This window comes from Anomalospiza imberbis, chromosome 7 (assembly GCF_031753505.1).
Source record: "Anomalospiza imberbis isolate Cuckoo-Finch-1a 21T00152 chromosome 7, ASM3175350v1, whole genome shotgun sequence".
Classification (NCBI taxonomy): domain Eukaryota; kingdom Metazoa; phylum Chordata; class Aves; order Passeriformes; family Viduidae; genus Anomalospiza; species Anomalospiza imberbis.
Window position 1 is genome coordinate 15,652,814 of NC_089687.1, and position 26,561 is coordinate 15,679,374.

At 53.9% G+C, this 26,561-nt stretch overlaps 2 protein-coding genes across 4 annotated transcripts; one reads left to right on the forward strand and one right to left on the reverse strand.

Annotated features, from left to right (window-relative positions):
- Positions 1-15: 15 nt before the first annotated feature.
- Positions 16-5,880, reverse strand: RNF25 (ring finger protein 25). 2 transcript variants are annotated; one of them, XM_068195564.1, is made up of 10 exons: positions 5,738-5,807; positions 5,530-5,604; positions 5,355-5,457; positions 5,193-5,260; positions 4,400-4,469; positions 4,204-4,275; positions 3,352-3,492; positions 2,516-2,605; positions 1,881-2,015; positions 16-1,765 (listed from the first exon to the last, which is right to left on the reverse strand). In XM_068195564.1, the coding sequence occupies exons 1-10, from the start codon at positions 5,773-5,775 to the stop codon at positions 1,043-1,045; spliced, it is 1,515 nt and encodes a 504-aa protein (XP_068051665.1). In that variant the 5' UTR covers positions 5,776-5,807; the 3' UTR covers positions 16-1,042. The 2 variants fall into 2 exon arrangements, with proteins under 2 accessions (XP_068051665.1, XP_068051664.1); XM_068195563.1 differs by lacking the exon at positions 5,193-5,260 and having other exon boundaries at positions 5,738-5,880.
- STK36 (serine/threonine kinase 36) lies at positions 5,815-25,494 on the forward strand. 2 transcript variants are annotated; one of them, XM_068195555.1, is made up of 28 exons: positions 5,815-5,924; positions 6,062-6,167; positions 7,013-7,153; positions 7,853-7,930; positions 8,347-8,477; positions 8,718-8,967; positions 9,378-9,471; positions 9,728-9,897; positions 10,114-10,518; positions 10,629-10,772; positions 11,044-11,223; positions 11,440-11,528; positions 11,874-11,979; positions 12,737-12,878; positions 13,157-13,284; positions 13,888-13,992; positions 14,202-14,300; positions 14,491-14,585; positions 14,905-14,968; positions 15,142-15,252; positions 15,396-15,470; positions 15,865-16,039; positions 16,442-16,589; positions 16,787-16,946; positions 17,220-17,960; positions 18,061-18,511; positions 24,055-24,158; positions 25,359-25,494. In XM_068195555.1, the coding sequence occupies exons 2-26, from the start codon at positions 6,084-6,086 to the stop codon at positions 18,214-18,216; spliced, it is 4,071 nt and encodes a 1,356-aa protein (XP_068051656.1). In that variant the 5' UTR covers positions 5,815-5,924; positions 6,062-6,083; the 3' UTR covers positions 18,217-18,511; positions 24,055-24,158; positions 25,359-25,494. The 2 variants fall into 2 exon arrangements, with proteins under 2 accessions (XP_068051656.1, XP_068051657.1); XM_068195556.1 differs by lacking the exon at positions 5,815-5,924 and having other exon boundaries at positions 5,988-6,167; positions 14,202-14,292; positions 14,489-14,585.
- The last annotated feature ends 1,067 nt before the right edge of the window (positions 25,495-26,561 follow it).

Here is a 26,561-nt window from a genome sequence, read left to right on the forward strand (position 1 = left end):
ACAAAGGGAGCAGGCTCTGGAGAAGACCCAATGAATTAATTTAATAGCATTGCCCCACTTCAGAGGCTTGGGATCACTCTTCATGGCTTCTAAATGGGACACCATTTACATCTGTGGAGCAGCAGCAGATGTAACTGCACCAAGTTAGTTTAAACAGCAAATCCTCATTTAAGCAATATCAGCTTGAATATTACAGGAGGGTAAGCTGTATCCAAAATACTGGGGCATGTCTTCACTTCTGGGTTGTCAGAAGTGCTGAGACAGCCTGGCCTTGGAAGAGGATTCTGACACATACAGGTTACAAAGCAGAGTACTCTTTTCTGAGGTTCCCCCCATCAGTTCAGCCTGCACAAAAGCAGCTGAAAGACAGGACAGGAGCTCCAGCTAAATACGGGCTTCCTGGAGAAGCAGGAGCCAAGGTGAAGCCTTAGCCACCAGAGAGCTGTGACCTGCCAATGTGTTGACTTAAGCTTAATTTGGATGTCCTGGCTGGGACTGAGCAATGTCCTGTGTAATAAGGATTTGCCTGGCCAATCCCAGCAGTTGAAGAGATGCTCTGGGAAGGAATGGGGGACAGAGCAAGTGGAGCTGAGCTCCAAGATACTGCCCTGGCACTTGGTATCACCACAGCTCCACTGGCTTCCAGGGAAGGTCTTGCCACACTTTGGCTTTGCCGTGGCACCATGCTGAGCTCAGACCCTTTGCTCTGTAGGTGTGCATGTTTCTTGGCATTTCACCTACAGGGACAATAGCTACAGGTCCCCAAAGCTACCTCTGTCTTCTGGGTCCTCTGTGACCAAGGCTGATATGATGTGTCAAGGTTCCACTTCTCCAATGCTGGTAACAACCAGCTGCTCATGCCATGATGCTTTACACTGCACATACCCTGGTGACACTGCCTGTCCCAAGCTGTCCCATGTGCCATCTGCCTCCCCACTTCCAGGGGGTACAGTATCTGCTTGCTACTGCTTCATCAGAGCCTTCATTGTTCTCTCCAGAAACAGCCCTTTTTTTCCCCCAGCCCAGCCCCTCATCATTCCTGCTAGGAACCACTCTCCTTCTCAAGATGGGCTTCTCGATGTCCACTGGGCCTGAACACCCCTCGCCCTCTTGGTGCTCTGGGGTAGGAACCACGTTCCTGAACTCTGGACCTCTCCCACCTTCCACAATCCCAGGGCCTGTGGTGGCCCTGCCAGTTGGGAGCAGCTTTGTGGTCACTGCGGTTGAACATCAGGTTTTCCTTTTTCCTGCCCCGGGCCTCAGTCCCCTCCTCCGTGCTCCATTTCTCCACGTCATGGTGCTCCTCTTTCAAGTCCACAGTTTCTGTTGCTGGTGAAGGGTCTTCATGGCACAGCTCCCTTCTTTCAGCCAAGGGAGCAGCCCTGCTTCTACTGGGAGGCTTTGAAAACTCCTGGCTGTGCCGTCCAGCAGGTCTACGCTCTGCTCTCTGGCTGAAAACCCTGGGCCCCCTGGAGCTGTGGAGTGGATAACAGGCTTCCTCTCCTGGTTCCTGTGAGCCACTGCACAGCTGCCTGCCCCGGCCTCTGGAGCCTGGCCTCTCCCCTCTGTGCCTCTCCCTCTTGCTCGGTTGCTCTCTGGGCATAGCACACCTCTCAGGCTGCCCGGGTTCCACCCTGGCCTCTGACGCCCCAGCTGGCTCGGGAGCCGAGGCTTGGCTGGGCGGCTGGGGCACATCCGCAGCACGGGCACTCACCGACAGCTCAGAGGCAGTGGCTGCTTGGCCTGTGTCCACAGCAGCTGGAGGCTGAAAGAAAAAAGCCACTGGTTAAGAAAAGGACAGGGGTGTCCCACAGCAGATGACAGTGCTTGGTCCTGCAGCCCCGAGCCCCCTCAGAAGCTCTCTGCCCCCAGTGCCGTACCGCCTGGAGGCTGATGAAATATCGGTTCCTCTCTGCCTCGGGGTCGATGATTCCTCCTTTCTCTTGTTGTCTCTTGAAAATCAGGCGCAGTTCTTCCTGGTGCTGCAGCATCTTGGCATCTGGTGTGTATGGCTCCTGAGCAGAAGAAAGCAAGGCAGGGTAAGGGCTCTCTCAACACCTAGCATGGATAGGCAGTGGCAGGGCTGGGAGCTACTCCCCAAACCCATCTTTGCACAATGCCAGGCAACCTGCTTCCTTCTGCCACACTGACCAGGCCTACAGATGCATGGGAAATCCCTGAACAGAAGCCGAGCATCCCACTGCAGACCCACTGTTTCTGCAGTGATTGCCTTGGGCCATCCTGCTGTGGGGCAGGATGCAGAGCAGCTGCCATCAGGTCACTCTCCTGACCTGATTGTTTTCCATTGAGTGCAGGGATGTTCCCCATGGCAGAATCACCTCTCCCTCAGCACATCTGCTCAGCTCAGGGCTATCAAACTGAACCTGCTCTGTGAGCTGCCCTTTGAATGAGAAATCTAGGAGGACCTGAGATAGAGTGTGCATGCATTACAGCGTCCCAGTTGAAGCCACCCAGTCAGGACGCACAGCTGGCCAGGTGAGCCCCCATCTCTTACCAGAGGGTGCTGCGGGGGCGGCGCTGCCTTCAGAGCACAGAGATCGTAGACCAGGGTCTCCCGGCAGACAGGGCACTGCACACCAACTTCCTGTGGGGAGGCAAGAGATGATAGCAAACCCTGTCTGTGATCCAGCTCACGCACTGCCCCATAACCCCACCCTGGAAGTGGAACAGGGTCGTCTTCTTCACTCTTCTGCCAAGGTAAGGAAGCCCAGAGGGGTCCCAGCAGCATGAAAGCAGCCTGGTGTCTCAACAACTGCTATGGAAGGTGTCTCCACATAAGGCATGCAAGGATTTGTGCTCCAGCAGCTGACTGCTTTACAAAGCACCCCTGTCAACACATATAGCTTCAGCCCTCAGCCTAGGATGTATTGTTTTCTGCTCCAAAGTGGAGCGTGTCATCAAGGCAGCACCTCTTTGAAAGGGTTTGTAGAAAGGAGCCTTTGATTTGTTCCATACTCAGCTGTGCTGTTTGCGCTGCAGCTGACAACTGTTCCAACATGTGCTAGGCAGGTATTATCACCCCAAAACACAGGTCATTTGTGTTTACCCTGCTGCAACCCCCCACAGTTCAAGGACTAAGACTAGGGAAGGAGCAAGCCCTTTTTTCTAACTTCTGTGGTTGCAGAAGTCTAAAAATGCTACTCCCTTACCCCCTCACACAGCAGGCACTGACCCAGAGATCCAATAAACCAACTTCTTTGGTCAGAAAGGGCCCTTGGAGATAATTTAGTCTAATCCCGGTTGATTCTCAGCACAGGCTCCATGTGTCAAAGAGGGTGATACAGATGTTACAAGGGTCTGTGCAGGGGGCCAAGGAAGGAGGCCCAGTACCTGTTTAGGGGATGGTGCAAGGTGCTGCTCTCTCTCCTCCTGCTGCATGAGGATCTCCTCCTCCATGTGCTGGGCATAGCGGGCCAGACAGTGGGAGTGGAAGTAGTGGTAGCACTGGGTCTTTGTGAAAGCTTCTTTCTCCTGTCAAGAGAAAAGGGCATCTTTGAAGGATTTCTATGCAAAGAGTTGTGTAACCACCCAGCTGAGCTGGGTTTTCACTTCCATGTCAGTGGTATCCATGGGGAACTAGTGCTACCAGAGCCACCCAACATCATCTGTTGGGCTGCACCTCCACTCCCTCAGCAATTACTGGGATGCTGCTTCTCGTTTCAAATGTTAGAAACACTCCTAATGTCAAGATGCAAAGATTTTATGACTGATTTCTCTGTATGTGTTCCTGTGTAACCAGCTATCTTCCCACCTGATGTGTTCTCCTTCCTAGGCAGGTGTTGACTTTCCTTGCAGTCCAATAAGGCCTGCTCCCCTGTCCCCACAGACCTCAGCACCTGCATGGATACGGTCTAGTCCCTCCTGACCACCTGTGTGCTGAACTCAAGGTGAGGTGTAGCCAACACAGGGAAGCTGAAATACAGCATCAACTAGCCCCAGAGCCTACGCTTCTTTGGAGATGCTCCAGCATCTCTCGCTGCCCTACGTCCATTTTCTGTTGAAGATTATCTAGAAGTTGATGGGAAGAGCAGCAGGTATTGCACTAAGAAGGGCCCTATGCAGAATGGGAGGCAGTGGCTGCTGGTGTACATCTTGGTCCCAGGCTGATATCCCAGTGTCAGACTTCCTGTTCTCTTGCCTCACTTCCCAGTCAGTTTGTGGGGTCAGGAGACACATGCCTACCTGGAATCCATAGAGGCAGATTACACACTGTCCTTGAGGAATATTGTTGTCAGTGAGGATCTCCTTTCCCTTCTGTGAAAGCATTAAAGCAGACGTTTTACTCACTGGCCTGCCCGTGGGCTCAGGGATGTCCCACCCCTTGGGAAGTCAGAGATCAGTGTCTGTGGCTGGTCACACCCAATCTCCTCACTCTCACCTCGATCAGTTCATAGAGCACCTCTGTCCCCAGCCTGGCTTCAGCAACACTTCTGAGGGTCTGGGAAATCCTACAGCAAAGCAGCAGAAATCCTTAACACAAATTTAGCCACACCTTTTCACTGTCCCACATACCTGCCATCCTACCATGATGACAGGAGGAAAAAAGAGAGCACTGGCCTTCAGGCTTTGCTTGGAGCACAGGATGGGAACACAGACACACACACATACATATTCACGTGCTATCCTGGCTCCCCACAAGCCAGTGCACAGGAAGCCTTTGTTATGACAGAACTTGCAGGTGCAGGTTTGCTGATGGCCTCAGCTTGAGTCCACCCAGCACCCTTTGGTTTTGGTGAATCCCAGGCTTTATCTGACAGCAGCCCCTGAGCAGGTCTGTTGGGAGCCATGTCCTCTCGTACTGCTGGCAGGCACCAAGGTCTCTGCACACATTCCACCGTGCCAAGGGCCAAAGCACAAATGCAACAACGGGCTGCCCAAGGACTCAGATCAATCCCACCTCTGTCAGGGCAGGACCAGCAACTTTCAAGGCCCCAGGGATTCAAATAACATTTCAGGGGAACCACAGGGGAATAACCACAAGGTGGACCCCTCTGTGTCATATTCAGCACCAGTGGCTCCTGAGAGATTTAGGACAAAGTGATTTAGGAACCTGTATCCATCTGTTAACCAGACACAGAAAGTCATGTGAATTACAGAAGGCTTGTCCATCAGTTCTGCCTCCTGAGTCTCTGGAGGAAAGGAGTGCCACTCTCCACCCTCCTGGCACTCACTTTTGAATTTGCTCATCTGACAGCCCCCGCGGATTCCTGATGGAGATCTCCGGAGCTTTATCAGGATACTAGGATAAAAGAGAAACACCCAAAGCACAACAAGGAAGGTGAAGAGGCCCGAGGCTCGGAGGTGCAGGGGAGCGGGGGGCGCGGGCAGCCTACCTGAGGGGGCACGGAGAGCACCAGGGTGAAGCGGACGTACTGGGAGTCCTGGTCCTGGGCCGTGGCAGGGTGTAGGGTGATGCTGATCTCCCAGGGCTCCCACCTGGAGAAGGGGCAGGTAGGGATGAGGAGGGCGGCGCGGGGCCGGGCCGGGGATGGGGAACGCGGGACGTACCTGCCCAGGCCCCGCGCCACCTGCAGCTCCTCCAGGTAGATGGACTCCAGCACCTCCACCTCCGGCGGCAGCGCCCTGCGGGAACCGAGCAGGCGGGGGTCAGGCGGCTCCGGCGGGCTGGGATTGCGGGACAGCAGGGGTGCGGGGACCGGGAAGGTGCGGGAACGTGGGAGGGTGCAGAGACCGGGGAAGGTACGGGGGCTGTTACCAGTCCGTCGCCTCCGCTTCCTCACCGGCCGCCGCCATCTCCCGCTCGCCCCGGAAGCGGAAGCGGCGAGCCCGTTGCCAGGAGACGCCTCGGCGGCGGGTCCGGGGCAGGAGCGGAGCGGGGCGAGGTTCATCCCGCAGCGGGATCGCTGCCACCGGGGCTCGGGGCTCGTCCTGCCTTGGAGCCGGTGGGCAGGAACAAAGCCTGGGGCGGGGGGAGGACGACACTCACCCAGGGGAACGGGCGCCGGGTGCAGCCCCGCGGGAGGGGAGGTGCCCGCGGAAGGGGACACGCTGCCCCTCACTGGCCTCTTTGCTTCGGCAGCTCAGCGGCCCCGTCCCGAGCGATGGAGAACTACCACGTCCTGGAAATGATCGGCGAAGGGTCCTTTGGGCGCGTGTACAAGGGGCGCCGGAAGCACAGCGCCCAGGTGAGGGGAGAGGGTTGGGGCTCTGCTGTGTGTGGTCAGGGCTGATTTCTGGTGCCTCTCGGGTTCTAAGGCTCTGCCAGGATTTTGGGACTCGGCATTCATTCGGCTTTCTGCTGTCGTTCCTGACCAGCTCCAGCTGGCACTAAGTCATCTGGATTCAAGGGACATCAGGAGCAACCTCAAGACCTCGAAGCAGAGCCAGCACTAAATTTAGATCTTCTGAAACCCCCAAGAGAAACACCCCGTAGCTGGTGCCTGACTATTACTAGGATGAATGTGTTTTCCTCTTATAAAGTTGAACCTCGCTCTGTTTCAATTTGTAATCCCCGTGTTGTCCTCCCACATGCTTCAGTCCCCTCACCATCATGGGCCTCTCTGCTATACCCATTGCAGCCTATTGATGTATTTCTGGGCCAAAAACCTGGCCACAATATTCCCAACATGGTGCACAAGATTAGAAATAAAGGTCAGTAATCACTTTGCTGCATTTCCAGCCCGTTGATACAGCCCAGGGTGCTGCTAGTGTTCCTCATTTCCAGGGCACACCGCTGGCTCATGTTAGGCCTGCTGTTCATCAGTATCTCGAGGTCCTGTCCCATGTTTCTGAAGTTTATCTGTGTTCACTGATTACAAGTCTTTGCTTTAAATGCCAGTGTGAAAAGAAGTGTGAGCACCTCGTGTGTAAGGGCCTAGGGAGAGCCCTAGGTCCAAGGTCCCAGTGAACAAATGTCTCACTGTTCTGTTGTTTGTGTTCAGCTGGAACCCTGTTTGGGTAAAAAGCAGCCTTTGCCAGGGTGGGTTTGACCAGGAGTCTGGTCTGATCCCAGCTTTTCCTGCTTTGAAAGGTGGTGGCCTTGAAGTTCATCCCCAAGGTGGGGCGGTCTGAGAAGGAGCTGAAGAACCTGCAGCGGGAAATTGAGATTGTGCGAGACCTCCATCACCCTAACATCATCCAGATGCTTGACAGCTTTGAGACTGCTAAGGAGGTGAAGGGGATTACTCCAGGAAAGGCTTTTGCTTGACTGGGGCAGGGCAACAAGGACTGTCCCCTGCTGTTGTAGGGACATCTTTCTCAGGAGATGCTGGTGACTTCATCCCAGGGTCTGGTTAGTGTTTTTCGGAGCCCTTTAGTATGTGCTGTGTGGGGAGCCAACACCTGTGTGGGCTGCACTAGGTCATATGCAGAGGTGAAGGAGCTGACCAGGGGCTGTGTGGTGCAGGAGGAGTGGTTTGAGATCACAGGATGAGGGTCACTCTTCACTCATCAGTCTCTTCAGAGACTGGCTTTTCACTGATTTAAACTCACATGGATATAATATGATAAGAGAGGACTGAAGACTGTCCTGTGGCACATGGGAACATGAAATAAAGTCATTGGACAGCAGATTCAAAACAAGCTCAAGGAGTGCTTCTACCCACTGGGCTTGGCAGTGCCATTCTGGGCTTGTCCTGTCCTTCCCTCTTCCCTTGTTTTTGCTGGCTGTCTGAGAAATGGACAGCTACAAGACCTCTGCCAAGTGCCGGGTCCTTGCTGCAGTGCAGCTATGGGAACTCTCTTCCATTCCAAGTCCCAGCTTAAGCTGATGGACTTTGCATGATGGCACCCCAACACCTCCCTTAAATTTCTTACCCTGCTTTGTTCTGGTCCCCAGGGCCTGATCTCACCATGTTGCTCTTCTCTCCAGGTGGTGGTAGTGACTGACTATGCAGAGGGAGAGCTCTTCCAGATCCTGGAGGATGACGGGAGTTTGCCTGAGAACCAGGTGTCTGTCATTGCCGCGGCCATGCAGTGTTTGCTGCAGGCTAGAGAAAACAGGACTTGTGTGCCTGCAGGCAGAGGGTCTCTGCTGTGAGCCAGGAATGTCAGGAGGGTGAGGGTGCCTCTGGCACTTCACCTGGCAGAGCTTCTGAAAAGGATGGGGAGGGGGCCAGGTTGGCATTGTGGAACAGTGGGGTCCTGCAGAGACCTCAGTTTCTTTACAAGGGCCACAGCACTGGACTGCCTTGGCTATTGGCCCGCTTCAAGAAACTACTGGCCCACAGCTGGGGCTGGTCCCTGCCCCACACAGGACAAAAGTAGAAGTAGTGTGGGAGCCAGGCTGTAAGGGACCTAGCCCCTGTGGTTGTGCCAGCGGGTGGCACCATGGGACACAGGGTGAGGCTTCTGTGTCTCCGGCAGGTCCAAACCATAGCTGCCCAGCTCATCTCTGCTCTCTACTACCTGCACTCCCACCGCATCCTGCACCGTGACATGAAACCCCAGAACATCCTGCTGGGCAAAGATGGTGTTGTCAAGCTCTGTGACTTTGGGTGAGTGCCGGGGCCAGCCTGAGAGGAATGCTTGGCCTTGGAGCAGACAAAGGGTTTCCTGGATGCTATAGAGGAGGAGTGGAGGAGTGCGGAAGGGGGCCTGGATTCTGTGCATATTTAGAGGTTAAGCAGAGAGGGGAGATTTTGTCCTGCAGAGGAGGATAAACTCATAAGGAACTCCCTTAGAGCTGCAACAGATGTTTCAGGCTGAACTTGAGATCTGTACTTTGCTCTGAGCAGGTTTGCCCGTGCCATGAGCATCCACACCATGGTGCTGACATCCATCAAGGGCACCCCGCTGTACATGTCCCCTGAGCTGGTGGAAGAACGGCCGTATGACCACACAGCAGACCTGTGGTCTGTGGGCTGCATCCTGTACGAGCTGTTTGTGGGCACTCCTCCCTTCTACACCAACAGCATCTTCCAGCTTGTCAGCCTCATCATCAAGGACCCTGTCAAATGGCCCGTGACCATGAGCCCAGTGTTCAAGGTAAGGACCGAGGCCCTGTCTTCAGGGTGAGATCTGTTAATGCAGTTTTGGCCTCACCTGCTGCCCTGGCAGGTCACTCTTAGCTTTTATGTCCCCTAACAGGGACTTCAGAACACAGAAAAGCTGTGTGAATGAGAGCTGGACCTCCTGGAATGGGAATCCTTATCACTGTTATCAAATGTCTGCTGTCCATAAGCTGGCAAACTGGGTCCAGCAGCAGAGGATTTATTGGGTTGCGAAGGGAAATGTCTTGCCATCTGCCCTAAGCACTAGAGCTACTCCTTTCCCAGAGCTAGGCAGGAAAGGCAGGCCTCCTGGGTGCCCTCAGTGAGGGAGGCTGGTGGGTACACTATGCTCACTGGTGGGTGCTGAACATGTGTCAGTGATCCTGCTGCTCCACTGCTCTTCAGAGCTTCCTTCAGGGATTACTAATGAAGGACCCCCACAAGCGCCTGTCATGGCCAGAGCTGCTTTGTCACCCCTTCATTGCTGGACGGGTTACTGGTGAGTACTTACTCCTTTTCCAAAACTGTCCAGGTCTGTTTCTTTCTACTGCTGTCTGGAGACTGGGAGGACCTCCCTGCCCTGCTATTTTCACTATCCTGGTCTATGCCTCTTTCCTCTCAGCTTTTTCCAAGCACTGACTCCTAGCTCCTGCTCCTGGTCATGCTCTGGGTTCCTTATGATTCCCCTTGGATCTCAAGAGAGATCATGCTCTCAAGAGAGAGCTGCTGCTGAAGTTCTCCTCTTGCCTCCCCAGTGATTGATGACACAGAAGAGCATGGGATTTCAAACCCCTTTACCATCAAGCTATCTCCAGAGCTGCAGGCCCTGAAGGAGCAGCAAGTCCATTTCATGGCCCCCAGGAGCACCCAGTCCAGGATCTTGAGAAAGGCCCAGCAGAAGATGGTTGGAGAGACACAGAAAAAGGTGGAGAAAAGTGTGAGGTTCCCCATGCTGTATCTCACAGTCAAGGCAAAGGAAGGACACGGAAGTGGGCCCTGGGGGAAAACACATGAGTATGTGGGTCAGGCTGGGGTGTCAGCAACACACAAGGCAGGATGTGGGGTGCTCATGGTAGTGGAGTCTAGGGGACTGATCTGACTGAGTAACCCTGCCCTGACCAAATTGCTCTGCCATCACCAGGGGCAACCGAAGGCACGTGATGCATCTATGAAGGATTCTGCCAATGGACATCCCACACATAGTCCCAGAGCAGCATCACAGAAGGCAGCCCCTGAGGAGAGGGAGCCATTGGCTGCCTCCAATGAGAAGAATCCATGTCTCCTGCAAGGAAAGAGCAGCACAGCAGAGTGGGAGTTTGAGGAGTCTCCTCCCATCCCAGCGAGAGAGAGGCAGAGGCTGGGGCAGGAGGAAGAGGGAAAGAAAAGGTCTTTCACTGAGTGTGCTGTTTCCTTGGCCAGGCAGCACAGCCTCTCTCAAGACTATGAGTGGGAGTTTCTTGGAGCAGGTTCCCCTCCACAGCCTGGTGCTGGCAGGGCAGAGCCCTGCAGCAGGCACAGCACTGAGGCTGTGGACCTGGAGAGTGAGGTAAGATGGTTTCTTGAGTGAGGACAGCAGGGCCCAGTTTCCAGGGGCTAGTACAGAGACCCTGGGACTGGTAGGGTCTGTGGCACCAGTCCTCTCTCTTCTGTGGCTAGGAGCTGGAGAGTGATGAGGAGTGGCGGCACCTGATTGAGGACACTGAGCCCTCAGCCATGGAGCTGAGCGTGCCTCTGAGCCTCCTGCGGGATTCGGCTTTCCAGCACCGTGTCCAGGACCGCCTGGCAGACTCTGCTCAGCAGGTAAGTGATGGCTGGCCCAGGCAACTAAGACTGGAGACTTGGATGCTGCCTTCTTCATCATGATTAGGTTGGAAACATATGGAGAATCCTCAGCCCAGCCAGCAAAAAGATCCTCTGCTTTTCCGGGAGTTGGACCTGTCTTGTGCACTTGGCTTGCCATCTGCTCCTCTGCTGTCCCCTCTGCCTGAATGAGTTGAAGGGCTGCTGCACGGCTGGTGGAGACACCAAAATTGCTGCTCATTATAAGCTCTTCTGTCTTCTCTGTGTCCAGGTGCTGGAAGGGATGCTGGAGGGAGCCTCCCATCTTCGTTCTGTGCTTCATGTTATTGGCAACCTCCTGTCTACCCGATGTGATGCTGAGCTGCTGGACCACTTCTGCCGAGAGCTGAATGTGCCTCTGTCCCTGCTGTGTCTAGCCAAGCAGATCCTGGAAAGTGGTGTCACCAAGCAGGTGAGCATAGAACCCCAGGGATATACGGGCGCCTTCCAGCCCTGCAGAGTGCTGGTGCTGAGGAAGCCCTGGTGTCCTGCTGGACCTGGCTCACAAGGTTCCTCTTCTAGGCACCCTTGAGAAGGGGGAGGTTCTGGTAGGGAAGGATCCTGTCGTAGTGGTGTGGGGATGGTCAGCGGACAATCCCCATTTGTGGTTTCTTTCTGGATTCTGCAGCAGCCCTGGTGTATCGCTGTGCTGACAGACCTCCTCAAGGTGACCAAAGTTTGTTTCAGTAGCCTGGAGGAGAGTGGGCAAAAGGACAGGTAGGGAAAACCTTCTGTTCCCTGAGGTCTTGTGTGGTCACTTTGGGGATCTGGCAGTAGGTGAAAGTGTGGTGTTCATACTCTGCAGCTGGAGTTGTCTCTGTGGGGAAGCATCATGGTCTAAGTGCTTCATGCCATATTGCTGTGCTCACAGAGGAGCACTTTTCTTGAATGGGATTAATTGAAGGAAAGGCACAATTGACAAGTCGAATTGTGCTGCTTGCTGCCAGCAGCTCACAGTGTGAGTGTGTGCTGCCTGCTCCATTAGCCAGGGCCATGTGGGCCTGTCCTCAAAACAAGGGGCTATGTTTCTCTGCACTCATCTGCCCTTCCTGCCCCCCTCAGCCTGCAGGCCATCCAGGAGAGTGCTGACTGCTTCCTGGCCCTGCTGCCGGAGCTGCTGGCTGTGCCAGTCGACAGTGAGATGAGACTCTGCCAGCAAAGCCTCCTGGTAAGGGTGCCCCCATCTCCCTTCTCCACACCCTCTGCCCCCAGGGACAGAAGCTATGGGGTTGTCTGTGTATGTTGGGGGAATGCAGCCTGGGGACCTGCTCCTAACTGTGGGGTCTGATGCGTTCTTGTCAGGGCGAGCTGTCTCACCCACTGGGGTTTTTGCAGGGAATTGCACACAAAAAGAAGGTCTCTGAGGGAGCACCTTCACTGGCCTTACCATTCTAGTGTGGCTTTACTGGCTGAGCTGATGGCAGGTGCAGCTCCTTGTACACACTCTGGCACAAAATGTGTCACTTTGCCAGACATGCCCCTGCCTCTGCTGCCAAGAGTTCTGCTGCTGGGATTGTGTTGGGTGGGCACAGCAGGTTCTCAGCATTGGAGTATGATTCACATGTGGCTTGGGCAGGAGATGCATACAGGCTTGCTTTTGATATCTTTTAGACTTTGTTTTCAAGCTGCATGTTTTAGTGCCAGAGTCAGCAAGAGCAAAAATAGCTGTTGGGCATGCTCTACCAGGCTGTGATAGAGGTGAGGAGGGACATGTGCCTCCATGTGTACCCCTCACTTTGGCAGCATGCAGCCAGATGTGGGTCCCATGCAGAAACCTGGCTGGAGTGGATATTTGGAGGTCCCTGAAGTTCCAGCATGAGTCCTCCTCCCATCTCTGCTGTCCTCCCACAGCTTCCTCTTATGCTGTCCTTTTCTTTCCTCTCAAACTCAGTCTGCAGTGATGGCAACCCCTGTGTCTTCCCCAGTGCTTCACCCAGCTCTGTGAGAGCCTGGACACGACAGACCCCTCTATCTCTGCACGCTTGTACACCAGGCTGCAAGAGGAGCATCAGCCCCTGCTGAACAGACTCCTTCAAGGATCCATCTCAGAGCAGCCTGCTCTTCGAGGTAGCAGTGGTAGCAGCTCACCACCTCTTCCTGTGGTTTCTTCTCCTTCCTGCCCTTGGGCTCCATCAGAGCTCTGATGGCCATTGTAATGCTGTTGGCCAGGAGAGGGCTGAAACTTACCTGTCCAGACCCCTGCTAACTTAGGCTCTCCTCCCTCAGTCCTAGATTGCACCCTCCTTATGTCACAAGCCTGACTTTTTCTCTCCTGCCATCCAACCCTATCCTGATGCCCCTCAGCACCTTTAGCACAATGACTCCCCAGCTCTGTCCCTGTGCAGGTGCAGCAGTGGAAGCCAAGTCAGCCTATGACCAGAGCCCAGGTGTGGCAGACCTCTTCCTGGCTGCATTGGCTGCTGCATGCAGCATGCCCCTGGAGAGAAACAGCTGTCGGGAAGCCAAGCAGCAGGTCAGACCAGCTGTCTGTACAGGGTGAAGAGGTGTGGTCTTCACAGGGGAAGCAGCCCTTTCTAGGAGGAGCTCTTTCTCAACAGTAGAGTGAAGGGCTGGGATCCTCTGGCTTTATTGGCTGCAGGGCTCATATTTGTGGGCTGCACCTCCCCAGCCAACAGCTGACCTTAGGAATCCTTCAGAATGTAAGGATTCTTGAATCAATTAAGAAACTCAAACTTAAGAACTGTGAGATGGGCTAAGAAAAGAACTAGGCAATGCAGGGAAAACATGAAGAATTCTTTTATTACAGTGATATGAACTGTAAGAAATCTGTAATTGAAGGGGCAGTGAGAGGGAAAACAATTACAGGTTTACATTTGATTCTTTAACTCTGAGTCAACAAGGAGGGAAGCAGAGGAGGAATCTTACTTTGCTCATCTCAACTCCGGGACTGTGCATCAAAGCCATGCTAGGTCATGGCAGATAGGCATCCCTTAGTAGACACAGGCAAGATGGAGAAAACAGATGCTTTCTTTCATTAAATTGTTGCTAGCATTAAACTCTTCTAGTCTGGGCAGTGCTTCAGGTGCCAGAGTGCAAAACAGGCTGATTCCTACAGGTTGCTCACACATTAGCTGAAAAGCTTATAGAAGGAGAGAGCCAGCAGCTTGCAAGACTGTTGGGGAGACTGGAGGACCCAGGCTGCTCCTTGAACGTCCTGAAGGTAATGGCCCCATCCTTTTATCTGGCTCTGCCCAGAGGTGCCCAGGCCTTTGCTTTGGGATTAGGAGCATGGCAAAGAGGGAACTGTGAGCTTAGCCTTCTATGGCTCCCATCTGCCTGGTGTCAATTGTTGAATAAATGAATCTATGGTAGCCATGGGGTGGAACCTGTCTACAGGGGCTGGTGGCATCTCTTCCCTCTGCCTTGCAGATCCTCTATGCTGGCTGCCATGCCTACCCAAACCTGTGCCAGCACCTGGGAAGGAGCCAACCACTGTGGGGTTCCCTCATGCAGCTCTTGAAGGGTGAGGTAGGACTGACCACAGCCCTGGTGCTGGGGTAGGAGTGTGGGCAAGCAGGACGCATTCCTCTGAGCACTGGTCAGATGAATCTATAGTGGGGGGAGGAGTTTAGGGGAGTTCAATCTGAAGAGTGCAGTTCTCCTCCAGGGCCCAGAAACACTTCCTTCTCCTCTGCTATGACTTTTGTTCCTTTGGTAGGTCCCTGTGGTGGAGGTGACTCAGGAGGCAGCCTGTGAAGCCTCTCTGTACCTACTGGCCCTGCTCACCCTGCAGCTTCAGTCATCCCCTCCCAGGTAAGCAGACACTTTCACTCATGGGTGGGAAAGGAACATGCCCTGCCCCGAACAGCACTCTGTCCTGCACACTGCCCAGAGCTGGGAACCTGGTCCCACTGATCCCTCTGATCTAGACATACCAGCAGAATGCTGGGCAGTGTGCGTGGGAGCTGGGGATGTGGTGAGGATGACCCAGTGCAGACAAGGAGGTGCTGTGAACCAGGGCTCCTCCTGAAACATGGCTGCTTCCCAGCCATGTGGGTGTTTGGATGCTGCTGTTCTGCATGATGTGAAGCTGTGGGAACATAGTGCTTCTCTCCTGGTCCCTGCATTTCAGGTGTGAGGAGATGGTTGCCCTGGCTGTGGATCTCATCACACAGTCTCCTGTTGTGTCCCTTGTGGTAAGCCACCCCCACCCCACCAGAGCCACTACTGAAAGCCTAGCAGACCCCTGCATCCTATTTGGGCCTTAGCGTTCCTCACTCAGAGTAGGATGAGGCCAAGGGATGAAGGGTCAATAGTTACGGAGCAGATGGGAAAGTCCCAAAGCTGCTGAATTCTCCTTGTCCCACAGGGTGCTGCAGCATTTCTCCTGGCACACCTCAGTCAGCATGGGGTGGCTTTGGAGCTCAAGAAAGAAAAGATCCTACCAGTGGTAACAAATATGCTGACTGCACCTGCTGAGGTATGGGATGGGGACAGAGAAGCTGGGGACCCATGCATACCCCACTTAGAGGTGTGCAAAGATGGTCTCAGAAGGGTGCAAGTGTGATGCTGCTGCCCTCAAGCCCAGCACCCAGCTTCAGACTGTCTCCCACTGTCTTACAGCTGCAGCTCCCCCTGCCAATGGGTGCTGGTCTCTATGATGGGTTATTTTTCCTCTTGCTGAAACTTCTTGAACAGGTACCAGTGTAGCCATCTCCTTTGCCTGGTCCCTGCCAAAAGGTATGGTGGCAAAAAGGCCTGAATGCACATTGGTAACGAGGCTGAGGGAAACCAGGATCTGTGCAGTTTTGGCTGCACAACCCCATGAAAGTCACCTTGTGTCCCTGCAGGGCTGATGGGAGAGTGGTGGGTGGGGAGGGGTGATCCATGAGCACACTGGAGTGAAGGAGAGCAGAGATGCCCTGGGACTGACACTACTGAAAGGTGCAGCAGGACTGTCTACATGTCTGTAGACCATGTCTGTCTAGCCCTGACCTTCAGAGGACCATGGGACTAGCAGAGCCATGTATCAGAACCCTGGGGAGCCATGGAACACCATGAAGGCCTCTGACATCTGCCTCTCTGCCTCTAGGAGGATGTGGTCTTGGAGCAGGGCTTTGCTTCCTCCGAGCTATGGAGCCTGGTCTGGCATTGTGTTGCTGTGGTGCTTCATGTGGACACCAACAGGGCAGCGCTGGAGGGAGACCCACCCCCAGGTGCTGGTCACCCCATTGCAGAGCCAGACTGGAACCTCCTCTCCCCTCAAGGTAGGAGCTGTGGGACAGCAGGGCATCTGACTTGGACCCTGTTTGACATCCTGCCCTCAGATTTGCCCATGTCTGTCCCTCTCCACATCTGTTCCCTGTGGCCAGAGAACTCAGGTGGTTTTTCTTGAGGACTGCAATGTCTTGTGGGGAGAGAGGGCTGGCTCATACTGTGCCCAGTTGGCAGCAGCTCAGCTGAGCTGCCTGTGGAAGAAGAAAAAAGGATGTCTGTGCTGCAGGGAATGTCCACTCTGGCAGGTGTGACCACCTGGGTGGAGATTTTCTGGTTTTGGGCAGGGAATCACAGAATCTACCCTGGAGCAGCTTTGACATAGCACAGACAGAAGTGAAGGAACTTTACAGCCTTCTCTAGCTTTACCCTTCTGCCTGCTGTTTCCCCTGCAGGAACCCTGTTATTCCTCAGCCTGGCCCTCAGCATCTTCACTCGTGAGTCCCACCAGTGTCTGCCTCAGCTCACCCAGTCCCATGGTATCCTCATGGTGACACTGAAGAGACTGCTGTCCCCTGGCTTCTTGGCATGTATGGCACAGATGTGAGTTGAGGCAAGAGCTGAAGTGGGCAGAGCTCAGCTGCTGAATGGGGGCATGGACATAAGCACACCAAGGGCTGAGAAGTTCCTGACCTGGCACTTAAAGAGCCTCTCCTTAGTGCCTGGTACGGGGAATGCCCTTTGCCCTGAGGTTTTTCTGATCATCTCTGTATTAAGCCCCCTCTCTTTCACAAATTCAGGCAAGCAGGAAAGGATGGGGACCCCGAGGTTGTCCCAGATGTGGTCATCCAGGTCTGCCAGCTCCTCTCTTTCCCTTTCGCCCTGGATGTGGATAAAGACACCTTAGCACTGATCATGGAGGCTGTGAGAGATACCCACATCCCTGCCCAGCTGCTGCAGGTACTCTCTTGGCCCTGTGTTCCTCCTTTCCCCCATACTGTGGTGATCCCCCCCTTACACTGCAGTCCCCAGTCCCCCCACATTGCATGGCACCACTTCACATCATGTTGGCAGTCCACACATGTCATTTGGGTGCTATGCAGCCCTTGGGGAAGCTTGACTGTTTGCTAAGCTTGTGCTGACCTGCTGGCTGCCTTCAGCTGCTGCTTGGCTTGGCTCAGCTCATACGTGAGCGCAGTGCACTCAGCAGTGCTGTCTGTCCTTTTGCCTTAGGTCTGCGCTCACCATCTGCCCTTCTCGTTCACCGAGCTCCCCATGGGCCTCTTGTGCCAACTTGTGGTGTCCGATACACAGGTCATAGACCAGGTGGTGAGGGAAGCTACTGCCTCGGAGCGCACTGTTGCCTTCTTGAAGTCTGTCTTGTTCTCAGACAATGTCATACTCACAAGTGACCTCCTGTCTCTCTTGACCCACGTGGCCCGGGCCTGTTCAGAGCACCTGCCCTTTCTCCAGAGGATCCTGAGGGACTCAGATGTGGCTGACCAGCCACTGACCTACCTGCTCAGCCACAAGCAACATCTGATACGGGCCAGAACCTGCAACTTGCTGGGCAACCTGCTCCGCCACAGCTTTCCCCCGGTGCTGCAGAGCCAGCCGGGTTGGCCGGAGAGGCTGCTGGAGTGCCTGTCGGACCCGGAGAGCTCCGTGCGCAGGGCAGCCACCTTTGCAGTGGGCAATGCTGCGTGCCACGCGTCTTGCCCGGCAGGGACCCTGGGCAGAGCCGTGCCCGCGCTGACCCGGCTGCTGAGCGACTCGCGGGCCCAGACGTGCTGCAACGCGGCCCTGGCCCTGAGCAACCTGGGCCAGCGCGGGGAGGAGCTGCGGGACCTGCTGATCCAGAACAGGGCCCCCGACCTCCTGCTGCAGGTGACCTGCCAGGACCCGCGCAAGACCGTGCGGGAGGGAGCCCTCGAGGCACTGCGAGCCCTCAGCCAGCACCCTGGCATCCAGCAGGTACTGCACGGAGACCTCGGCTCCTCTGGGGGACCTGATGGAGTGGTGGGGACAAGGGTCGTGCTGGTGGGTGACTCCTGTCCCTCTCTTGGCTGTGCAGGTCCTGCTGTCCCTCAAAGCCACCGAGAGGCTGGCCGCTGTCAGTCCCCGGTCGCCTTCTGCCCGGCACTGCGAGCTACTCCTCCGCCGCCTCGCAGCTCTGCCCGGCCGCGCGGGGCCCAGCCAGCTGTCGCCGCGTACCGGCGCTGAGCGCTGACGCCCGGGCATCCCGGGACGCCACCGACGCTTCCTTCACCCTCCTCAGGCTCCAGCCGGACCTTCCTTGCAACCCGCGTTGTCCGCCTGAGCGGGACTCTACCCGGCTGTCTTTACCCGTTCCTTCTGTAACCGCGTCTTTCCCGACGGCTCCCGGAGCCGTGCCCGCGCCGCCGCCAGGCTCCGCCGCGCCGCCAGGGGGCAGTACAGCCCCCGCCGCGGTGGCTGCCGGGAGCTGTAGTCACGTGGGCCCGCCGGCTCCCCATGGTAACGGCGGCGGCGGGCCCGGGCGGGCGGTGAGTATGGCGGCGTTGCCGCCCTGTGGAGCGGGGCATTGCTTCCCGTGTGTCTCCCTGGGTTGCACCCTCAGAGTTCCCCCACTGGGGCGTAGGGCCCTTGTCTCGCCCCGCTGCCTCCCCGGCCCCTCCGCCCCATAGCCGTGCCCGGGTCCCGAGGAGGCACCTCGCTCCAGCCCGGGCCTCCTCGCAGGGCTCGCCATGGTCGTGCCCTGTGACCCCGTGGGGCTGGGGGGGCGGTTCGGGAGCGCTCTGTGGCAAGACATGCTGGGGTTGGCGGCCTGGCCGGCGCTCCGGCGCCAGGATAGAGCATCCTGGTAGCCCCTTCGGCGTCAAAGTCTTTCACTTGGAGAAATGAGACACGTAGCATTTTCCCCGGGCGAGCGGCAGGGAGGAAGGGCTGGCTCCCCAGCTACCCACGGCCCCAGGGAGCCTCTCCAACGGTACTTGGAGTATTAGGATGGAGCTGGGATCGACCAGGCCCAGGTGGGGTGCTGGGACATCTTGGCTGTCCATCCTTTCATTGGGGTCTTGGCTTGGCTGCTCTTGTGTTGTAAAAAGGAGCCGATGAGTCTAAAAGATGAAAGACAGAGCTGAGTTGAGACAAGCCCGGAGTTATTTCCTGAATGCCTCCAGGGTTTGGTCAAGGAGTGAGGAGTGAAGGTGTGGGGAAGCCCTGTGGCATTGTGCCAGCCTCCTGTGTAGCTGGGCTGTGGATGTCTCATGGGAGGCAGAGTTCTGCCCCACAGCTACACAGCAAAACCCTGCCTACATAACCCCCTGAGGCTTGTCTTATTGTGATCTTCTCCTCATGGAATGGGCAGATGACATCTAGTGACTCCCGGATAGTTTGGGGGAATTTACAGTGGATTGTTGGCCTTATTATAGTTTTATAGAATAATAGTTCCACAATTCTTACTATTTGTACTCAGCAGATAGTAGTATTTGTCTATTCTTTTGTTGCTCTCTTGCTGCAGTTGTTTTGTGTTAGGCAAAGTTCACTGATGACAATTGCCCCCTCCCACACCTCAGTGGAGGGGTCCTTCTCAGGACAGCAGGGATTGCATTTCAAGGAGGAGCTGAGGGGACAAATGTCACCATCCCCACATAACAGCGCCTGTGTGGAGATGTCAGATCACTGACAGGTTGGGGGCATTGGCTGCTGTACCAGCCTGGCTGGGTGCCACTCCTTGACATTTCCCAGGTTCCTGCCGTGCATCAAGTCTGGGAGTATTTGGCGGCTTCTCACCTTGAGTCTGTTTCTTCTCCACTCCTGAGCCCTAAGAGACTGCTGTATGGAGTGAGGGTTTTGCAGTGGCTTCAGAAGAATTTTTCCCAGCCTTGTCAGGACATGGAAGAGTCCTCAGCACATACTGAAGGACAAATCTGGGAACCTTTTCTTCTGATTGCAGCTATCTTTCAGTAAAAAGTATCAAGAACAGAAGGTGGACTAAGAAGTTATGTGTTTTGAACTAATTGGGTAGTTCTTGTCTCCTTGCTATGTTTTGATATTTTATACTTGTTTCACTCACTCCAAATCCTCCACTTTTATTTTTCTACTAAATGCCAGTCTGCCTAAGATCAGATGGAGCTGTGCTGACTGCCCTCAGATCCTACACTGGTGGCCAAACTCTTCCCAGGTCTTGCCATGTAATTATCTTTTCTCCCATCGTGAAGCTCAGTTGAAAATGCTGTCCCTTCAGTTTGGATCTTCAGGAATGGGCTGTAGGCCTTCTTGATTAAAGGATGTTAAACACCTCATGGTTTAGCTTGTTGCTTTTAACCCAGACTTGTTTCTCTACTCTTGTTTATGCTGCAGTACAACTGCTTCTATTGCCCATGTGATGAAAAAGTACAAATCAGGTGGGAGCAAGGGCAGGCACTTACCAGCTTCATTGCTGGGGAAACAGAGCTGCATGATCTGCTGTCACTGTGCACTGCATCTACTTCAGGGTCTGGGGAGTCTGCCAGGGAGAAAAGTTGATATCCTTTGATAGCAATAGGAACTCCAGGCTCTGCCCTTTGCTGTGGGCCCTGCACTGTCTGCTCACAGCCAGGTCAGCCCTCCCGGGGTGAGCACTGAGCCAGCCCTTTATTTTAAGTGTCCTTGGTGCACTCAAGCTATAGCCCTGGATTTTCTGCCGACTGTGCCAGAGTTCCTCACCTCATCTGGCAGCTGTGCTTCAATGCCCTTAGAGTGGTGGGAAAGTCCCTTGTGAAGTCAAACACATGAGCCTTCAGTCCCCAGCTCACTCTGTGTGTGCGTGGACGGAGGCATTTGCTGCAGCGGAGGGTGAGATGGTGGCTGGATTGCAACTCTCCCATGGCTTGCTCCAGCATCCTGCTGTCCCTGAGGTCTGCCTCCACCTTGGGAAGAGGAGCACACACCTGAGCTATTTCTCTTGCAGGGCAGTGCTCTGCTTAAGTAAGGGGTCATTTCAGGCAGCCATACACCCCTCATACTTCCTCTATTAAGTGTGAAGTGGAGCTCAGCACCACAGCTGATGAATGGAAATAACCAACCCCTGGCACAAATGTAGTCTTGGGATGCAGGTAGAATTTGCTGATGCATCCTCACAGAGGTTAATTTCTCACTGTTTGTTTGGTGGTTTTTTTTTTTTTGTTTTTTGTTTTTTTTTTTTTTTTTCCTGAGTGGCCAAGCAAAAACTTGACGTCTTGATTGGGACAGAAATTGGTTGTCATCCTCTGGATTTGCACACAAAATGTAGATCTGCAAGGATGATAGGATGATAATAAAGCTGAGAGGGAACAGTGATGCTTAACGGTGTGGCAAAGCAGCACACCAGGCTGATGCACCCAACAGCATTTCTGTGGTGGCCCAGCTGCCTCTGAGCTGTGTCCTCATGGACAAATTGTGGCCAGCAACACCCTCTGCTCTTCAGCTTGAACTTGCTGGTGGCCTCAGGTGCTTTGGCTTGGTGTGTGACTGCCCTTGAGGCCACTAGTTTCTTGGAGCTGATGTAGGGGAGGGAGGGTTGTTTCCATGCTGTTGAAAGACAATAAGCTATGAGCTGTTGGAGCACTTTTAGGCACTTGGTTGGTTTCAGATCAATGTTGCTGCTCTTGTTCAAAGTTTTAAATTTTTTGAAGGGATACAAACCCTTATTTTTAAATGCATATTTGTTTTAAAACCTGTTTGTTTTGCATTGTTGTTAACTTGCTTGTTCAAGCTTTAATCAAAAATCCCAGAGCTGCAAGTGAGGAACTTGGTGTAAACTCAGGTCTTGTTTAGAAAAAGATGTTATCCTTTTTAAAAATAAAGAACGGAACAGAATATGCACCCTGGAATGGCATAGAAAACAATAGCAATTGCAGTTGTCTAATCTCTCCTCGTGATTTTAGGCTGTGTGTGACTGACAACACATTATCAGGTCAGCTTGCAGTGCATACATTTACAAGCTCTTGTTATTTTAAGTGTGTCACCAAGCTGCGAACTTGGTGACACACTTAAAATGTGTCCAATTTTTTGTCCAAATGTTTGTCCACAGCCAAACTCTTCTAACAGTGGGATGATGTGCATACCTGGGCTCTTGAGGTCTTGTCCTTTCCTGTTTGGAACAGGACTGTGAGGAGCTGCCACGCTGCCATTAGAGGAACACATGCTGCAGCGGGGCTCAGGCTGGAAGAAAGGATTTTGACTGATGCATACTGGGGTGCACAGAGGCTGGGGCACACGTTGGCCCTGTGCTTTTGCGATGTCACGTTTGTACAGGCTGTGGCAGTGCTCCAGCTGACGTCCCAACACTTGCGAGCGAGCTGTGTGGCAATAAAAGGTGCTGGCAGAATAATTGCAAGCAAGTGCAGCTGTACAGTCACTCCAACAGTGACAGCTTTGGCCTCTGTATTGTGTGTCAATAAGTCCAAGCCAAAATCCATTAATTACTTCTTTGGGTTTGAACTCCAGCCTGGCCAGTTCACCCAGGGCTTTTCCTAGCTCATGTTTCTACAATAAAATTTCAAGAGTGTTATTTTATTGCCATTGTGAGATGAAGAACAGACTCCAGCTCCTTTCTCATAAAGTTGGGTTGGCAGAACTAGGGATTGCATCAAGCTGTGACCTTCGTCCATCCCAAAACTCCAGCTGAATTAAACATAAAGGGAAAACCTCCCTGCTGGTAACCAGCAGGGATTTACCTGGGGCAGGTGACGTCGTTCCTACCCAGAGCTACAGAGATGTGGCAGCTGCTGTCCTTTTGTGACCACAGCCTGGCATGTGAAGGTGCCTTCCTCCATCTCCATCAGGTTTCCTGGATACTCAGCAGCTGCCTTGTCAAGCTGTCCTTGCAGTAAGGATGGGGGACAGTGTTCAGGTGGACATTAGAGTTGGCTGTGCTGGCATGCAGGAGGTGTGAACAGGGGGAAAGACAGGCAGCATGGACTGGTGCTATCAGTCTGGATGCATCCTGACCTGCCTCCTGTGAGGGCATCTTCCTTTTATCCTTCTTGCCTCTCCTGCCCCTATCTCTGAGCTCCTGTGTCTCCACAGGGTGACTAGCTGTTGGCCAGCCTAGGCCTTAGCTGAAAGCTGTCCTAAAGTCCCTGTGGCTTTCTTATGCAGCCACTACTTCCTGCACACCCCTCCCCTGTGCTGGCCCAGACGCTTCTGCAACTCCATGACAAAACTCCAGAGAGGGGCAAGATCAGCACATCTTTGTCTGCTACTATGGGGCTGGGTTCCAGGCAGTGTTAGCTAAGGCTGTGCCATGGCCAGACCTCCACCCTGACAGCCACAGCCGTCAGCAGCACCCCCATGTCTGTGTCAGTCACATCTGTGCTACCATTGTCACTTACTCCAGATCAGGGTCACACAGGACTTCTGCTGGCATTTTCACACCTGTGTATAAGCTGACTGTAAGATTCACGGCCCTTGTTACAGCTTCATTAGGCCTCATCACTTTTATTTTTACAGCAAGATGATCCATTGATAGCTGTAAAGCCGGGTGGAGATGAGGTACAGATGGCTTTCACTTCAGGCTGGTTTTACAAGGTCATTCACAGCCGGGTGAGAGTGCAGGCGATGGCCAAACTGGCAGCGCAGGTGGTGATGCCACAGTGACAGACTCTAACCAGGAACCCTCATTCTCCTCGAATTTTAATTTGCTCTTTAACACCTATATTCACTGGTGTGCTAGGGTCACTTTGTGGTCTGAGTATGCTTGTGAGCTGAGGGGAACAGTGTGTGCAAGGCAAGCTCCACTCCCTTGTTTACTGGTGGAAATTTGAGCTGGGCAGGTGGCGGCATCTGAGCCACTGCTTCTTCGCTCTGTGCTAATCGCTGTGAATGTCACAACACAGCCTGGTTTGCTGCTGGGGGCAGATTGAGTAGCAATGGAATAGTGTTGTACATCTCAGTTATGGGATTCTCTTCTCTAGGGCTTGGAGCCCCTCTTGGCTGCAGCTCCCACTGGGATGTAGGTGCCCTGTCCTCATCAGGAGTTCTCAGCTTGACTGTACCAGTGCTAATAAGCAATGCAGCTCTATGGGCGTTGAATGGACTTGGCACTTTCCATATTTCCTTGCAGAGCTTGCCAGGGTAGCAGCTCTCCTTGAGGATGTGGAGCTCCTATGGGATACTGCATGGGATATTCCATCTCCTACATCCTATGGCTGAGATGCTGCTGACCTGGTATCTGCTGGAGACTGGAGCTGATTCACAGGCTGAGAAGGTCTGGCAGGTGTAGGTCTGTCTGACCCAGCCCTGTGGTGGCGTGAGCTGCTGTGATGGTGCTACAGAGCAACCTCAGGGTCTCCAAGCTACACTTTAACTGCTGCACCCGAGGCTTGTCTTTCAGGTGAGAAAGGAGTGTGTATGTGTATGGTAAGAAGTGTGTGATGATTGATTCACTGTTTATCCTTCTTTCCTTCTTTTTATACCTTTATTTTTTTTTTTTAACATGCGAGTGTGTGAGAGCTGGAAGGTGGAAGAACCAGCCAGCCTGCTTGGAATACAAATTCCTATCGCAGCTGTATCCAGGGGCCCTCCAGGCATGTGTTAAAGCAATAACTAGCTAGTGGTTTGTTTTCTCTTTTCCCTTCTCCTCAGGCAAGAGGATGTTGCAGGTATGGTGCAATAATTCATTCTGGGAAGATTCAGGACACTTATGTCTGCAGCTCTGTGGTTTGCCAGTTTGGTCCTTGCAGGAGACTTTTCTGAAGGACTGCAGTGGGGAGAAATGTATGTGCACAGTACTACCAGTCTCTGCTGGAAACAGAGGTGTTAATGTTAAAACAGCCCTGCATTTGATTCTTGCTGCCTTCTCAGTCCTGAGCTCTATAGGAAGCCTGTAGCCCTCATTAAGCTTTTCTACAAGAGTGAGATACATGTTCTTTTTAAAAGCAAGGGCTGAGGTTCTCATCTAGTTGTGTAATGTACTGAGCTGAAGCTTTAGGGAGCAGGGAGAAAAAATAAGCAGATGTTTTGGCATTCCTGGCAGAGTCAGAAGGCTGATGTTGGAGACACAGAGCTGTAGGAATGGGCTCCAGCTGCCATGTGGGTCCCAGGCAGGCAGCCTATTGTTGCAGACAAGGTGACTGTGAGGGAGCTGCTACCCCATGGCCCTGGCTGGTAGTCAGGCACCTCTGTGTGTTTGCAGGGTACAAGCTTTTCCTGCAGATGGCTCTCTTTACATTGTTCTTTGCATCCACTGTTTTCATGTGAGATGCCAGCCATTCTTTGACTTGGTCTCAAGAAACTCTTGGTGAGCTCAGTAAATGGGAGATGTGGTTTTTCATCCTGCAACTCGCCCTGCTTTCCTCGTGTGGCGTTAGTCTGGGTGCTGTGCCCTGACAGGACAACGGTGTCTTTCATGCTGTACTTTTGTTTCAGGCCAGCAAAGATGCTGCTGTAGATGACTGACTGTGCCTCAAGTGCTATGGCTCTACATGGCGTCTGCAGGACCAGACCATGCTAATCTGGGCCCCAAACAGCAGAAGAGCATTGGGCTGGAGTCAGGCAGCCTTCCGGCAGAAAGACCTCAGCCGTGCTGGCCCTGGCGCCTCGCTCAGCAGCAGGCAAAACCCGTCTGGAATTTAGAGAAGAGATATGCGAGTGCTTTCCAGGATCGTGCTTTCCAGGATCGCATCCTGCTGCCCTCAGGGATCCCTCTGCAGCAATCCTGCTTCTTCTGCTCACCATCACTATGCCATGCACAGCCCACTGAAGACAGCCTCCAAAGCCCTCCAGACACTGTCTCTGCCACAGGAAGGGTGATGTCTTCCCTGCTGATGGAGCCCTGTCTGGTGGCAGAAGAGCGCTCTGGAGCTGGGGTCAAAGGCTCTGCCCTCAGCTCAGATCAGCAGGCTGCCAGCTCCCATAGGCCAGTGCTCAATAACAACTCCTTCCTACAGCCAAGCAGTGCTAAAGTGCCTTTTCTGCAGCCGCTGAAGATGAAAAAGGTGGAAAACACCCAGAATTTTCCTGCTGCTTCATGGTCCCACTCTGGGGACAGTAGACACAGCTTCCCTAGCAGCCTGATCAACAGGGCAGTGACAAACAGCAATGTTGTGTCAGAGGAAAACAAAATCCCCTCCTGTACCCCTGTGACAAGCAGTACAATCCTCAGGAAGGATCAGTGCTCGTTGGAGGATGTTAAGGGGAGACTTCACAGCTCAAAAGAGAAGGAACAGGAGAGGACCCTCTTGAAGGCTGCGCAGGAGCTACCTACTCAGTCTGCCCTGCACAGAGGCTTTGGGTGCCAAGTTGAAAGTTCTGGCCTTATGAATGTGGGCAGCCTGTCCAACCAGAACAGCAGGAGGAGGCAGCATGCCGGAGTACAGATCACCCAGAAAGAAACCATTGCTCCCCTGAACTTGGAGCTGGGGAGGCATTGCCTTAACAGTAACTCGAGCCTAACAGGCACCTGTGATGCTGTTGCCCGCACTGAGCGGATCAGTGTCTGTCCCTTGGCCTCGCGTGCTGGCACTCCTGACTGCAGCACTGGCTGCCATCCTGTGGCTATGCTGGGCCCTCTGTGTGCCGGGGACCACCTGGCAAGAACAGAGTCTCTGCACTTTGCTGCCATCTCTGAAA